We start from the raw sequence: 16,245 nt of genomic DNA on the forward strand, positions 1-16,245 counted from the left end.
TACTGAGAGATTTATGTCCTTTTAAAATGATAACAAATAATGCAATTATTTCATGTTTTATTCTCGTCGACTCAATATAGTTTTGAGGGTTTTTTTGGTTGTTTTTTTTTTGACCCCTTGAGCAAAATTGTTGTTTTTGCACGTTAGTTTGTTCCACGAGAGGTCACAGTGGCGCGATTCTCAAAGACTGCTTTTATAATCCCTTACGAAAACCAAGTTGACGTGATAAAGCTGTTGCACAATCGTTGAAAGGCATAATGGTTTTGTTTGTTTTGTTTTTTTCTTACGTCGGGTGACATAAGGGTGGCAAAACAAGGAGGGGGGGGGGGGGGGGGGGAGAAGATGAAAAGAAGCAAATCAAGAGAGAGACGGATCAGCCAATCACAACACAGCTGTGGTTTCGGTCCCGCCCCCCTCTCCTCCCGTGCAAAAAAAAAACAAAAAAACAACAAAACAAGTAGCCACATTACAGCCAACAAACACGAAGTGCACTCGTTCTGCACGTTTCGTTCTCCATGCAAGCATGAGCCCAGAGTGGAGCTTGACTTCCAGCGTCACGGACAACAGGTGAGCTCCCGAGCCGACTTTCACTCGCTCTCCTCGGGTTCAAGTGTTGCGGAGGAGTCGGTGGTGGAGGTGCAAGTGGAGACTGTGACACGTGCTTTTATCTCTTTTATGTTATAATTTTTTTTCAATTTGAAAAGCCCAAAAATGATACTGTACTCAATTCTGAAATTTTATTGACTATTTATACCCTCTTGGTATGATTTAAAGTTTGTAATAGCGCGATATTGCTGGTAAATTATTGACTTAGTGATTTCTAAGCTGGCTGGCTGGGAGAAGTCACATGACTCCAAAGCAACGGTGGCCAACCGGCGGTTCGTGGGCCACAGGCGGCCATTTTGCTGCACAGCAGTAGTGCAAAGAGCTCACGTGTTTTTGGTCCCCTTCCTAAGACGCAATCGCGTGCTACAACAAGTGGCGAACACGTGTTTCTTTTGCGCACGATAGAAACAGATATTTTCGCCCCCCCCCCCTCCTCCTAAAGTGAAATTTTCTGCACAAAGCCAAAAAATGCTAACAGGTATTAATGTTTCCTTTTTCAGGATGCAGTCGGTAGGCGTGGCCCTGGAGGAGCTGCTGGTGACGGCACAGAAACAAGAGTGCCTGACGGTCGGCATCTACGAGTCAGCGCAACTTCTCAACAAGTGAGTCGAGCCGGCCTACCCGCGCGACGTTATGCACAACAAAGTGGAAAAATTCGATTTCCATGGGAAGTTAGGCTGGGGAATTTTGGACATTCTCCAAATTGGAAGCTTAACTGGGGAATTGAGGATAGTTTCATGGAGAGGCATCGTATTCTAATATTATAAACATTTTTATGCAAAATAGACAGCTCTCCTTGCCCTCCTGCGAGGGCATTACAGTAACAACAGCAGCATTGCTAATTGCGACAATATATACGAATAGTATAAAGTTTTTCAAATAATAATGAGGAGGAACCAATGGTTTTCAACAATGTATTTTAGCAAACTTTCCGTTGTGTTATATGACAGCGGTGTCCAAACTATGCCCCCCCGGGGCCATTTGCGGTCTGCCATCCATTTTTAGCGGCACACGGCATGTACTTAAAATAGCATTTGACACGTTCTGTGTCGTTTTATTTAAAAGAAAAGAAAAAAAAAATGGGGCAGTGTGAAAATCGTAGGTTGCAAAACAGTGTTGGGGTTACGACACCCATGTCGACATTATGCCTACAAGAATAATATTAAAATGTACTGTAGTGGATTAAAAAAAAAGTTTAAACGACTTTAACATACATTATGCACAGTTGAAACATTTAATTCAGTGATTTTTTTTTTTTTTTAGTCGTAGCTAAAGAGGGAACCCGCATACCACTAGTACAGGATAAAGGACATAGCGAAAATCCGCGGGTAGTTTAATGGACATTATGATTGCAGTGGGGGATTTTTAAAAATTTGTAAAAAAATAAAATACAAATGTTAAACACAAACAAAGCTTGAATAAGTGGGGTTAAACCACCAATGAGTGTTTTTTTTTTTTTCGAGTTGGTTCCTCCCCCCAAAAAAATAAGAAAAAGGAAAATGAAAAAAGTACAAATTGGGAAAAAGACCATTTTCGAAATTGCAAAAACATCGGCGGATAGGTGAATCTGCAGGTGCCGAAGCATGAGTATGTGACCTCACCGTCCTCTTCCTCAGGGACCCGGACAGCGTGGTCCTGTGCGTGCTGGCCGCCGACGGCGACGAGGCGGACGTGGCTCTTCAGATCCACTTCACGCTGCTGAAGTCGTTCTGCTGCGACAGCGGCATCACCATCCTGCGCGTATCCGGCGTGCCGCGACTCCGCCGGCTGCTCGGCGGCACCGACCGGGACGGAGACATTCACTGCATGCTAGTCACGGTGCGAACACACGTACTTTTTTTTTTTTTTTTGCTATAAAAATTATATCTTTGCTCATGACATGTAATATTTGGTACAAACTGCTGTTTTTCTTTTCTTTTTGTCCCCTCTCTTACAGAACCCCCAGGCTGACCACTGCCGACTGCAGGAAGTTGGCATCTACTGCCAGGAGAGCCTGCGCGTGGACCAGTGGGTACCTGAGCTGGCCCTGCAGGAGCGTTGAAACCAAACGCAAACAAAAGCGGATGTTTGCGGGTTTGCTCCCGGTTGAACTTGTCAACAGCTGTGAAAAGGGCAACTGCATCCTCCTCCCACGTAAACGAATAAAATGAGGCTGGAACTCAGGACGCACGACAAAGCTGGACTCCGGGAAATCGGTTTATGGAGGAGCCCGGCGTGTATTTCGAAGAATGAGTCAGCAACGTGGCAAAGGTGAAACTATGCACGGCATTCCCGTGGTCTGCATTGACGCACGCAAAAACTTGTATTGTTTTTCTATTTATGTCTGTGCCTTTAACATCCATGAGTGTTCAGTCGACATGTACTGTATGTGCTTGCTGCCTGTGGTTATTTAACTGCATTAAATTATTTTTTTTTCATGTCAGCTTGACGGTTTCAATTTCAGTAGGAAATGGTTTAAAAAAATAAATTAAATTTTTTTTAAAAAAAAAGTCCCTTTGCACCTGCATACATATAAACCACACTAAACACATTCCATGTAGGAACATTTTATTTTCCCATTGAAATGCTATATTGTCTCAAGAGGATTTATTCTATGAAAAAACAACAATATGTGTTCTATTCTGTCATAAAAATGGCTGTATTTACATTACAAATGCTATGTGCCACAGAAATGCAAAATGTGGCTACTAAACTGCTATATTTTGTCACAAATGGCTTTATTATACCCCCCAAATGCTGTACAGTATTTTGTCATAAAAATGCTAGGTTTTGCCACCTGCTATAATTTTCAAGTAAAACGCCATACTTTGACAAATGTTTTTATTTTACCATGAATAGACTATATTCTACCACAAATGACTTATTTTATAATGCAAAATTTTCCACAAAACAATTGTTTTTTTCCCCCACATATAATGCTATATTGTCCCAAATTGTATTTTCCAATTATAAAATGATATATTTTGCTGCTGTAGCTTGCTGGTAAGGGCAACATTTTTCACAAAACGGGGGGGAATTCCCTTCAAAATGCTATATGGCGACAAAGGCTATTATGCAGCTAGACTAAGAAATCGTCATTTATATTGCAAATTATACCACTTTACAGAAAAAAAACATTTTTGTGGCAAAATATATCAGTTATGTTGTAAAATAAGAGCACTTTTATAGATAAATGTAGCTGTTTTAATGACAAAACGACAGCATATTAGGGGGAAAATAGGGAAGTTTAGTGGCAAAATATAGCACTGGAAGTCATGGGGAGGAGAAAAGAAGGCTTTTTGGAATGGAAGGTTTACCACAGCCGGTTGTACAACCCCAATTCCAATGAAGTTGGGATGTTGTGTTAAACATAAAAACACAATACATGGATTTGCAAATCATGTTCAACCTATATTTAATTGAATCCACGACAAAGACAAGATATTTAACGTTCAAACTGATCAACTTGATTGTTTTTAGCAAATAATCATTATCTTGGAATTTTATGGCTGCCACACGTTCCAAAAAAGCTGGGACGGGGTCATGTTTACCGCTGTGACGTCACCTTTGAACAACATTCAATAAACGTTTGGGAACTGAGGACGCTAATTGTTGAAGCTTGGTAGGTGGAATTCTTTCCCCTTCTTGCTCGATGTCCAGCTTCAGCGGTTCCACAGTCCTGGGTCTCCGTTGTCGTAGTTTACGCTTCGTAATGCGCCACACATTTTCAATGGGACACTGGTCTGGACTGCGGGCAGGCCAGTCTAGTACCCGCACTCTTTTACTACGAAGCCACACGGTTGTAACACGTGCAGAATGTGGTTTGGCATTGTCTTGCTGAAATAAGCATGGGCGTCCATGAAAAAGACGTTGCTTGGATGGCAGCATATGTTTCTCCAAAACCTGTATGTACCTTTCAGGATTAATGGTGCCTTCACAGATGTGTCAGTTACCCATGCCATTGGCACTAACACATCCACTTTTGAACTTTACGTCCATAACAGTCCGGATGGTTCTTTTCCTCTTTGGCCAGGAAGATACGACGTCCACAATTTGCCAAAAAAATGTGAAATGTGGACTTGTCCGACAACTGAACACGTTTCCACTTTGCATCAGTCCATCTTAGACGAGCTCGGGCCCAGAGAAGCCGGTGGCGTTTCTGGGCCTGTTGTTGATAAATGGCTTTTGCTTTGCATAGTAGAGTTTCAAGTTGCACTTACGGATGTAGCGCCGAACTGCATTTACTGACCTTGGTTTTCTGAAGTGTTCCTGAGCCAATGCGATGATATCCTTTACACATTGATGTCGGCTTTTGATGCAGTGCCGCCTGAGGGATCAAAGGTCACGGGCATTCAATGTTGCTTTTCGGCCTTGCCGCTTACATGCAGTGATTTCTCCAGATGCTCCGAACCATTCGATTATATTATGTACTGTAGAAGATGAAATCCCTAAATTCCTTGCAATTGTACGTTGAGAAACATTGTCCTTAAACTGTTGGACTATTTTCTCACGCACTTGTTCACAAAGCGCTGAACCTCGCCCCACCTTTGCTTGTGAATGACTGAGCAATTCAGGGAAGCTCCTTTTCTACCCAATCGTGGCACCCACCTGTTCCCAATGAGCCCGTTCACCTGTGGGATGTTCCAAACACGTGTTGGATGAGAATTCCTCAACTTTCTCAGTCATTTTCTTCCACCCGTCCCAGCTTTTTTAGAACGTGTTGCAGCCATAAAATTCTAAGTTCATGATTATCTGCTCAAAACAATAAATCTGATCAGTTTGAACATGAAATATCTCGTCTTTGTAGTGTATTCAATTAAATATAGGTTGAACATGATTTGCAAATCATTGTATTCTGTTTTTATTTACCTTTAACACAACGTCCCAACTTCATTGGAATTGGGGTTGTAAACTACACATAGAATTGGGCAGAGACTGAAACTCCCAAACAGGCAAAGCGAGCCCATGCGGATCCGCCCCATCGACTGCGCCCATTCACAGATTAGCTTGTGTGTTTTTTCCATGACGCCTAAAACATGCTTTGTGCTTCATCACTCAGACCACCGCGAAAACAAAGCCTAATATTTTGTCGCCAAAGTGCCACATTTTACAATTACAATGCGACGTTTATCATTGACATCAAGCATTTTCCCCAATTTGAATATATTCTAACCTATACTAGTCAATAGACTGCTACATTTTGCAATGCCACATTTTCCAATAAAATGCTATATTTGCCCACTAAAATGCTTCATTCCCATTACCATACTACAGTTTTCATTAAAATTCAACATTTTTTCCAATAAACCGCTATATCTTACCACTAAAATGCTACATTCTCTATTACAATGCTATATGCATTGTAAAATTCCTGCTATATTTTGGCACAAAAAAAATATAAATAATCTGTGGCATGATATGAAATTTGATGAAAAAAATAGACTGATGACAAAATTTACTATAGCATTTGGGGGGGGGGGGGGGAATAGAAGAATATGGTAGAATAATGCGGTTTCATAGCAGAATATGTATAGCCATTTTGTGACACAATATGACATTTTTGTAGAAAAATATAACACTGTGGAACAATAGACCTTTCAAATATATCCATTCATTATCGAACTCTGTGATTGGAGGAAAAACAGCACTAAAACCAAAACCGAAAAGAGCCCTAAAAATAATTGACAAAAGAAAAGCACGTCTGTAATATCATCTTTTTATTAACGTTATCTACTTGTCAATATCTTGTTTTCTTTGACAACAAATATCCACAAAATATTAACAGTGTGCGAGAAAAAAAAGAAAAAAAAAGAAAAAAAGACTTATGTATGTATGGCACGTAAGAGAAACTTTTACCGAAAAAATAGAATTTCCTCGCAATCATCAATCAAGGCAATAGAAATAAACACAACGAATTTCAAGGCGGTGATCCTGGCGGATTTCATCATGTTTTGATATGAAAAGTAAGAAAAATGTTTTTTCCCCCCACACAGACGGCACGACGAGAAGGCGGACTGACAATGGACCAATCCGAACGCTCGGCAGGTAAGATGGCCGCCACTGCCGTCGCATCGAATGGTTTGAATAAAAAATACGGGGCGACATCATACCTTCATTGCGTCGCTACCTTTCACACATGACAACGACCAGGGAAAAAGCCGTTGCTGACCGGTAGTGTGAAATGGGGTTCACACTACGTACCTCCAAAGCCGGAAAAAAAAGCTGACTCAACTCTACGCCTCTTCTGTCGCTACCTTTCACACAGGACAGCGACTCGGGGAGGTGGGGGGGGGGGGGGGGGTGAAGGGACGGAAAAAGAGGTTTGATGGACAGTGTGAAAGGGACTTCTGATGCTACCCTATGAAGCTTGAAAATTGCCGGGTCGACTTTGTACTCCTGTTCCATCGCTACCTTTCTCACAGGACAGTGACCAGGAAAAACGCTGGCTTTGATGGATAGTGTTCGAGGGGCTCTTAAGACCTCTTAAGCAGGAAAATTATCAGGTCGCCTGAAAGGTTTTAAGGGTTGACTTTAAAGCCGACTTTGATGGGTACTGTGAATGGCGCTTCTGATAACACCTCTTAAGATGGAAAATTACCCGGTCGCCTTCATAACCTCATTCCGTCGCTACCTTTCACATATACCCTTACGGCTAGTTCACACCCCCAGCATCTGTTATGGCTGTAACCCTTTTTCACACGTTTTGACGCATCAGATCCATAACAGTCCATCCGACATTATGAACTGCTCAAGATGCCAAAGTCTACCTCTGATATGCCGTCAAATTTGCGGCTCAACTTCAACCGCTCCATCGCGTCGCTACCTTTGTCCCATAACCGAAGAAGCTGTGAAAAAGCCAGTGACGGGCAGTGTGGAAGGGGCTTCTTATACGACCTCACTAAGCTAGAAAATGATCAGGTCAACTTTGCACCCACATTCTGTTGCTACTTTTTTACACCGGACAGCGTTACAGAAACGAATAAGAAAATGCCAGCTTGTACCGTGGACTCTGAAAACAAATCATCGACATTGCACGTAAAGTCAAAACATTTTGAGACACCCCCACCCCCCAATTATTACTTCCCGTATGCTCCACCCGCCTCCCCCGACTTGACTGTCAAAATAAATGCTGCACATCGCTTCCCTTTCAAGTTAAGATAGTTGACCAGCATTTGTGTGACTATCGGACCGAAGCACCTCGGTCCAAGCATACTGATCTCAATCACTGTAATTTGAAAGACGGGCACCAGAACAGGAAACCCCCCCCCCCACCTCCACCCTTACTCCGACTGTAGATTATGGCGCTTTTCCATAGAGGCTATTTCAGGAGTGTGTGTGTGTGTGTGTGTGTGTGTGTGCGTGCGTGTGTGTGGAGTGCAGCTATAGGATGATGCAGGGCTTCTTGTCCTTAAAAGGGTTTTCAGAGGTGGGAACGCCGACCAGCAGCGGGTCGCTACGAGCGTGCTGCTCGCAGTAACCCATCAGCTCGGCGGCCGCTTTGGACACCTGCCGGGGGGGGGGGGGTGAAGGGATGGGTTGTGTGATGGGTGGGAGACGAGAACAGATGGCGCAAGAGAAATGTAGGAAAGAGGCAGCATTAGGGTATCTTGTCAATAATATCACAAAAACAGCGATAGCTGTGATAATCGATATATTGGGCAAAAAACAACAACAACCAAAAACAGCACTGTTGCTACTATCCCGATGAGTGGCCGTCCTGTAAACACGAGTGCCAGCGTGCTCAATAAGGTGAAGAAAAATTAAAAAATAATGCTGCGGCTCAGATGAAGATCAGATCACATTTTACGATGGATTGATGCAGAAATCCCTTTAATTCCAGAGGCTTCACATAGTTTTTCTTTCGACTGCATTTGAGATCGCGATCACACATTCCAGTATCAAATACGATGTCCCAATATTTTGCCCATGATATCGATAAAAACGCAACACAGTGATTCTCCAATAGAGTGAGCTACGTGACCACTGATTACATGTTTTCATTCTAACTCCCAATCAATTCGGGGTGGGAATCACCCAATATCTTGCGATATACAGCATAGGTTCACTGTATTTAGGGGGGGGGACTACAATATTTTCCCTGATCTTATCTATGCGCTACCTTAATCCGCTCAATCCCCGCCTCGATCCTCAGCTGCTCCACCAGTTTCCGGGCCTGGGCGATATTATTAGTGGTGGACATTCTTATCCATCAGAATGCACCAACACTGCAGAAAGTTTCATCAAAGAAAGAGAAAGAACAACACAAAACTGTCATATACACTCACTGGCCACACAATTAGGTACACCTGCACCGTCTAATGACACCCAATACAACAGGTGCTTCAAAAATTCCGCCTCATGAAAGCTCTTGTGTCATTGGATGGTGCAGGTGTACTTAAATGTTGTGGCCCTTCTTCGCGACTAGGCCACGGTTGTTGAGTTTTAGCGCCGCTGTGAGGTGAATAAAGTTAGCACCTCAAAAATCTAATATGTAAAAAAGTGAGAATGTACGTTTTGAAAGCATATTCTTGAATTGGACACTTGTCGCTGGGCAGAGTTCAAAGGGCTGGAGCTTAACTGCCCCAGAGAAGATGGTAACTGCGGACGTCACGTTCGCTACAGCCGAAGCTCATTAGCTATAATTATTTAAGTAATTTTATTTTGTTAAAAGGTATGTCTATCTTAGTGTAGTTAATTTTTATGTGTTAATTAATTGTAAAACTAATATAGTCTATTTTTATTAATTAACTATAAAGTGATCCCTTCATATTTTCACAATTTGGCATTCATGAATTTGCCCATTCTCAGATTTTTTTGCGTGTAATTTATCATCCGTTTACTACCAAAGCAACAACAGTATTACATTGATGCCATCTGGTGGCATCTCAGTGCCAAGGAAACAATTTGAAGTGAATTGAGGAGCTTCATGTAGACAAAAGTGCTGCATACCCTTGTTTCACTGCATTACTATTTTAGTGTATTTATTTGTATTCATTAACTATATTACTATTTGCATGAATTATATTTTATTAATTATTTTTTTTGTTAGATTTATTTTTTTCTGGTTACCCATTTGCATGGTCACCTGTTGCTTGGCAGAGTTCAGACAGCAGATGGTGGTGAACCAAGTACTAATTGCTACAATTTTCAAAGTATAGTTTTTGCTCTCTTTTTTATGTGTTTTTGTGTATAATTACTTTTTAATTGAAGCATACTGGATGCTTGACTTACTTAAGTTCAAATGGAGGCAAGATATGTATTTATCCGCTTCATTTGCGCAATTGAATCACTGCTCTATATTCAATATAAACCTGCCTCGATGCATGCCGCGAGTCAATGGTGGTTACCTGAATGATGTCAGGCAGGCGGCTTAGGCGGAGTTGAATGAAGACGGTGGTAGAAGATCAGCTAGGAGGAGACACGATACGGCTGGTCAGCAGGTGGGCTCACATTGACGTCTTCCTGCTGACAGCGAAGAGGCCTGACCCAATTTAGAGACCCAAACGTCGTTCACTTATATAATTTATTGTGGAGGCGTATTGCTGCCATGCACACCAGAAAAGGTTCAGGTCCATGTTATAACGTGTTAAGTTTCACGCTTTAACGTGATAAGTTGTCGCGTTAAAACGTGATACGTATGACTTCCGGTTCAGGTCACTGGTGGAGCCCTCTGAAGGTATGTGTGTCTTCTTTCTAAAAACTTGGCCTTATTTTTTTTTACGTGAAAAGGGCTGTATCGTGAAACTTGTCACGTTTTAAAGTTACATTTATCACATTAAAACTTGATCAAACTGACTTTTGCATTCGGTTAAAACAAAACGAAGCAATCACTTCCGGTTCAGGTCACTGTTGAAGCCCGATGAAGGTACGCGTCTTTTTTTTTTTGTCTTATTGATCAAATGTTACTGGCTACGTAACTACGCTGCTCTTCTATGAAATACTGTAAATAATAATTATCAGCCCAAGTGTTTGAAAATAGGACACACATAGCTTCGCGGGGCTCCACCCATAAATCAGAACTGATACACAGCGCGAACTGATACAGCAGCGCGCTGTGGCCGCCCGGCTACCGGACGTGCCTCCGTGGCGGCCATGATGGGAAGGTCGACGTTCCCACAGAAGGCAACGCATGGACACTGAAATTAGGATGTAACTTGCTCCTTTCTCGACCGAATTTCATGAGGGTTACTGTTTTGTTAACGCCAAAGCGTATGTTATCAATACAAAACAATTGAAAAAAAACAACACAAAAAAACAAATAAACTTGACTTGACTTGAATTAACCGTATCAGAATCCGAATCCTCTCTATTTGCAATCATGATCAAAATACACACCTCTCATCCAGCTGTCACCGCTGTGTCGTCTCTCTCTCGTCTGTCACCCTTTCGACTCACGGGAGTGAAGTCAGCTTTAATGACTTCACCCTCACAGTGTGGGCCAGCTTTTTTTCAGTGGGCCATCTTTTTTTCAGTACCTGTGTGCGTGTGCATGAGACAGAGAGAGAGAGAGAGAGAGAGAGAGAACAAAAATGTTTGTTTGTCGAAAATTGTATTATCACCATCCCAATCTTAATTTGTGACTATAGCGACCATCCATAACTTGGTATGAATGTACACACACCGGCCGCCACGTTTGCTACAGACTGAAACATCAGTGGGATATAAAGGCTAAATACGCATGTAACTTCAGCGTTATATATATATATATATATATATATATATATATATATATATATATATATATATATATATATATATATATATATATACACACAGTGTATTATAATAATAGTTTATTTTAAATGATATGACATTCTACATCCACCCATTTTCTGTACTGCTTTATCCTCACTAGGGTCAATGTTTATTATAATAATTTGTAATTTGTAAAAATAAATAAAATAACCACTGTTATTATGTACTATAATGTAATATACATTTGAAAAAAAGTACAATATATTATAAAAAATATTATTAAAGTTTAAACAATTCTGTAATAGTGTTTTTAGGAACGTGATCTGAAACATTTTACATTACAGTAAAAATATATTACAAAAACTGTTTTTAAAAATGTTATTATTATAATACAATATATTGTTTAAAAATATATATATATTTATATATATATATATATATATATATATATATATATATATATATATATATATATATATATATAATAAGCACTTAAGAAAAAAAATAAAATAAAAATTATTGTATAATAATAGACAATATTTTTGTTACTTCCTTAAATAAATTTGGAATCATAAATATTTACTATTTTTAATACAGATCTTATTTATTCATTTATTTATTTGCACGGCAGGAGGAGGAGGGCCTTGTTATAGTTTTGGCCCTGTGTCATAATTAGTTTCTTTCTTTTTTTTTCATCCACTTTCATCAACTTTCTCTTGCGCTAGCACGAATTGCGGTGGGGGGGGGGGGGGCGACACACGCCCCGCGTGCACGCACACACACACACACAGCTATATGCATCAATGGTGTATCGAACCTAACGGGCCTGAATTCGGAACCGACGTGCACGGTGCACACGCAACCAGGCTCGTAAGGACGAACAAAATGTTGGAGGGCTGGAACAGCGTGTCCCCATTCGGATGTGCGCACACACCCACCCACCCACACACACACACACACACACACAGACAGACACACACGAAGGCAACAGGCCGTAATGGGTTGCACAGGAGATGATGATGGGGGGGGTTGCAGATATATAAAAGCCACATGCCTCACGTTCCGCTATTATGCAAATGAGCCTACTTGAGAGTGCAGTCCTGTTCTGTAAGCGACAAAAAACAAAATAATCTTCCACGCAGCCAAAAGTCCACCACCGGTAGCAGCGGTCTCTCCTCGCCGGCGAAGGGCTTGGGAGATCCGGCTTCGTGACACAGATGGAGTCCGCCTCCGCTGCTAGGTACCGGGGGGGAAGGGGGAGGGGGGAGGGGGGCGACGGCACTACAGTCAGTGTGCGTGTGCATATTTGTGGCGGGAGATACAGCCATTACAAATCATCACCATCATCATACAAATAATCAAATGACGGATTCATGTTGCCCAACTCACCTCGAAATGCGCTATTGGGGATTTAAAGGGCCAGCTCGCTGTTTTGTCAGCAGCCTCTCCTGTCTTCACCACCGAGCCAAACGCCGCCTCCTCTTCCTCCTCCTCCTCCTTCTCCTCTTCCTCCTCCTTGTATTTGTCCACTGCACCCCATCCCACGAACCAAACCATAAAATCATTTCCCCAATGCACGTGGGAATATGTAAGAGACATTTTATGCATACAAGGACACGTGCAATTTTATTTTTGTTTTTTGTTTTCCTTTTTTTTTTGGCGGGGGGGGGGGGGGGGCATGGCAAGTTATGCCATGGTTCCATGCAGCAATTTTTAAAAATACAATCTTTGATGTTCTTTCATTGGGTTTGCAAGATAATTTGCATTGAAAATGCCCAGGATGTCCTTTTTCAAGCTATTCTACTTTATCTTTTTCGCCTTCCAATTGAAACGGACTGATTGCTCATTCATATTTAACAGGTAAATAAGCTTTCGATTGAAATACAGAAAACAGCTTCGCTCTGATTGGCCGTCGGCGATACGTCGGCGGCCGAGCGTTCACGATATACCCGGAAACCCGGGAAAGCACTTCCGGCAGCGTGTGAAAGCTTACATTTCCAAAGTGGGGCCGAACATAACGCAATTCTGATTCCGAAATGCTCCGGAATTTCTCCGAAGATAAATTATTCCTCAACTCCTCTAAATTTGGCAGGTGATGCAAAGTTTAAGCTTTGCATATTTTTGGTGCTTCATAGCGTCAGTGGCGTCGCTAGGCCTATTTAAGGGGCCTAAAGCCCCCCCCTAAAATGTTCCCAAGTAACCCCCCCCCCCCAAAAAAAAAAGAAATGAATGTTGTATGTGTTTAGGCCCAAGGTTTATTGTCCTAGCCGCCCTAAAACCAAAGTTCGATGTTTTGCTGCACAATTTTGTCGGTGATTGTCAGCATTCTATTATCCTACTGGGCTATTCTGTCACAAGGGGGCGCTATCATCCCACTTGTGCTTGACATCCTTTGCAGGCGGGAGTGGGGGAAGACGGGTGGGCCGCTCTCTCGGTTACCCGCACGAACAAGAGTGTTGCACGAGCGTCCTATTGGATGCCGAGAAGACATCAACGCGAGCTACCGCTACTTACATCTCCAAGCGGTGGTCGTCCGGCAGCCATGTTGACAGAGAGCGGAGGGTAGACGGGTGGAGAAGGGGGTTGGCCTTGACCTCAGCGGGGTCACACGCCGCGCAAAAACCGTGGTCGACGTCACACCGTCTCCATGGCAACCACGCGCCGGTGGGCGAGTGTGCGGGGTCTGTCAATTCTGACGCCGATGACGATTCCCTGGTGACGTCATCATTTTGAATTTCAAATATTCCAATTCCAATCGATTGTATTCAACGTGTTTGTATTGTATTCAAAAAAGAAACATCGAATCTATCATGTATAATTATTCATTAAATGTAATTCCATAAAACAAAACTCTTAAATTACATGTAAACATATCTAATTCCCTATGCGTAAATCAACCTTTTTTTCCCTTCGCTAAATATGATCTTACATAAAAGAAAATCTCCAATGACATGATAATTGTTCATTCAAAATGAACAGTTTAAAATCTCTTAATATGCCATAAACGTTTTTTTTTTTTAAATTAATAATTAATGAATGACAAAAAATCTGATCGACACCATGAACTAACATTTTAAAAATAGAATTTAAAATGTACATCGCAATTACAAATTGACATTGAAAAACATCTAATACACAATAAACAAATCTGCTTTTATTAAAACATTAAACATTAAAAATTATTATTAACTATTTAATTTACATGAACAAATCTCGAATACACTGTATATATTTTAAATTAAATATCTAGTTCCACAAAATAGATCAAATACAATTCACCAGAAAGGAACAACACAATATACGTACAATAAAATATGAAACAAATATTGAAATATTGAAATTACATTCAAAAAAATCTTTACAGTTATTTTTATTTTTTTATTTGACGCAAGGAAAACAATGTGCGCGTGTGTGTCATAGCATCTACGAACCGTGATAATTACAGTAACAGGGAATGACTGGGGCAGGGGCGTCTCTAGGTTTTGAGGTTTGGGGTGACCTAGCCCCCCCCCCCCCCCCCTAAAAAAAAAATAAAAAATAATAATAACTGTATTGTTGTAGTATTTTTGTATTTATGCTGTTTATTGAATGATGACATGATGCACAACAATAACAAAGCAAAAAAGACAAGCCTCAAGTTCATAATTTTATTAGGAAAATCATTTTGCAGTTCGGATTATTGTCATCATCATCTATATTTATACATATATATTTATATATATATGTGTTATTTTCAGTTATTCAGAGGATGCATCGGCACAGTATATCTTAATAGGAAGACTATTGCTAGAATAAATATCTATACAACAGAATTAAATGTTGTTTAATAAAAAAAAGGCTAGAATATACAAAAAAAAACAAAAAAAAAACAAAACATAAAGTGCTCAAAGAAATCATCCGCAAAACCAAAGCAGCTTATTTTATTAATTTCTTTCCTGTAGCGCTGCAAGTTTAGAAAAAGACAAAAAGATGATTCACAGTTTGTGTCCTTGTTCTCATGCTGGCAGGAACACCACAAATGGGGGAGCATGCGGGAACCAAGAGCCCGGAGGAGCGTCACGCAAGTCGGACGGCGAAACAAAAGCAAAACCCCTCAAAAGCGCCCGCGGCCCCCCGCCACGGATTCCCCCCCAAAAGCACAATCGACGAGTCGCGGTTTCCCCCCTGCTGCAGCTCGTCGCCGTGGCAACCTGTGACGCCAGGGGGACCCAAAAAAAAAACAAGGAAAATCGTACCGTTTCCCATCCCCCCCCTCCCCCCCTTCTCCGGGCTCCGTGCGAATTTCCCGGTTGCGCCTATTTTAAGTCTCTGCCTTCCTCGGAACGCTATTTATTTACAGCTATCTACAAGGACCTGTGAGCAGTGCAACCCACTTGTAAATTTATTTTTAAAAAATACAAATAAAACGAGGGATCTCTGTGAGGAACATTGGAATGAATGGGTTTATTGACGCGGCTGTGTTTATGTTTATAGAACGTTTGTGTCGGTGACTCACGCCGACGACGGCATCGAATATGGAACAAGAGCGCGCGCACACGCAGAAGAGAAATAAATATAGGAAGGCGTCATTTGCAGCTCGGGACTTCCTGTTCCTGCCGATTGGTCCGCCAACAAGCGCAGAAAAAAAGGACAGGAAGAGACGGCAGGGAGAGGAAGTCGGACGAGTTTATTGGGGTGGAATCGTGGATTACGGACAGCGGGATCACTGGAAAGAAAAACGTTTTTTTTTAATGTAGTTGATTTGAAGACGCAGGCCGGTTGCACGCGGTTAAAATCAGTTCAACACTTTTAAATGATGTGCGACTGAAAATGAAGTACAGTTTCCCCTCGCTGTATCGCGGTTCACCTATTGCGGATTTTTTTTCCCGTATCGCAGGATTTTGAGTGTATACTGTAATTTGTTTGTGGTGAAATAAACGCTTCCTCGGCAAAAACATGAAAGCATTTCAACAAAAAAAAAACCCC

General features: G+C 41.4%; 2 protein-coding genes across 9 annotated transcripts; one reads left to right on the forward strand and one right to left on the reverse strand.

Moving 5' to 3' along the window:
• The first annotated feature begins 465 nt into the window (after window positions 1-465).
• gadd45bb (growth arrest and DNA-damage-inducible, beta b) lies at window positions 466-15,811 on the forward strand. 3 transcript variants are annotated; one of them, XR_009769854.1, is made up of 5 exons: window positions 466-567; window positions 1,107-1,208; window positions 2,223-2,424; window positions 2,543-2,856; window positions 6,579-6,760. XR_009769854.1 is itself a non-coding variant. In XM_061697396.1 (4 exons), exons 1-4 carry the CDS (start codon window positions 524-526, stop codon window positions 2,645-2,647), a joined length of 453 nt encoding a protein of 150 aa, XP_061553380.1. In that variant the 5' UTR covers window positions 466-523; the 3' UTR covers window positions 2,648-3,028. The 3 variants fall into 3 exon arrangements, 2 of the variants coding, with proteins under 2 accessions (XP_061553380.1, XP_061553381.1); XM_061697396.1 differs by lacking the exon at window positions 6,579-6,760 and having other exon boundaries at window positions 2,543-3,028; XM_061697397.1 differs by lacking the exons at window positions 466-567; window positions 1,107-1,208; window positions 2,223-2,424 and adding an exon at window positions 15,288-15,811 and having other exon boundaries at window positions 2,646-2,856; window positions 6,579-6,630.
• On the reverse strand, window positions 6,090-13,877 carry gng7 (guanine nucleotide binding protein (G protein), gamma 7). 6 transcript variants are annotated; one of them, XM_061697399.1, is made up of 7 exons: window positions 13,795-13,877; window positions 12,670-12,809; window positions 12,367-12,513; window positions 10,921-11,060; window positions 9,933-10,066; window positions 8,705-8,810; window positions 6,090-8,091 (listed from the first exon to the last, which is right to left on the reverse strand). In XM_061697399.1, the coding sequence occupies exons 6-7, from the start codon at window positions 8,783-8,785 to the stop codon at window positions 7,966-7,968; spliced, it is 207 nt and encodes a 68-aa protein (XP_061553383.1). In that variant the 5' UTR covers window positions 8,786-8,810; window positions 9,933-10,066; window positions 10,921-11,060; window positions 12,367-12,513; window positions 12,670-12,809; window positions 13,795-13,877; the 3' UTR covers window positions 6,090-7,965. The 6 variants fall into 6 exon arrangements, with proteins under 6 accessions (XP_061553383.1, XP_061553387.1, XP_061553388.1 ...); XM_061697403.1 differs by lacking the exon at window positions 13,795-13,877 and having other exon boundaries at window positions 9,933-9,993; window positions 12,367-12,516; window positions 12,670-12,738; XM_061697404.1 differs by lacking the exon at window positions 13,795-13,877 and having other exon boundaries at window positions 9,933-10,047; window positions 12,367-12,516; window positions 12,670-12,738.
• Window positions 15,812-16,245: the final 434 nt, after the last annotated feature.

The sequence above is a fragment of the Phycodurus eques genome, chromosome 14 (genome assembly GCF_024500275.1).
Source record: "Phycodurus eques isolate BA_2022a chromosome 14, UOR_Pequ_1.1, whole genome shotgun sequence".
NCBI lineage: Eukaryota > Metazoa > Chordata > Actinopteri > Syngnathiformes > Syngnathidae > Phycodurus > Phycodurus eques.

Coding starts and splice junctions, on each gene's coding strand:
- gadd45bb (XM_061697396.1), top strand. CDS start 524: ATGAGCCCAGAGTGGAGCTTGACTTCCAGCGTCACGGACAACAG. Junction 1,209..2,222: donor TCAGCGCAACTTCTCAACAA/GTGAGTCGAGCC, acceptor CCTCTTCCTCAG/GGACCCGGACAGCGTGGTCC. Junction 2,425..2,542: donor TTCACTGCATGCTAGTCACG/GTGCGAACACAC, acceptor CCTCTCTTACAG/AACCCCCAGGCTGACCACTG.
- gng7 (XM_061697399.1), bottom strand. CDS start 8,785: ATGTCCACCACTAATAATATCGCCCAGGCCCGGAAACTGGTGGAGCAG. Junction 8,092..8,704: donor CGGGGATTGAGCGGATTAAG/GTAGCGCATAGA, acceptor CCCCCCCGGCAG/GTGTCCAAAGCGGCCGCCGA.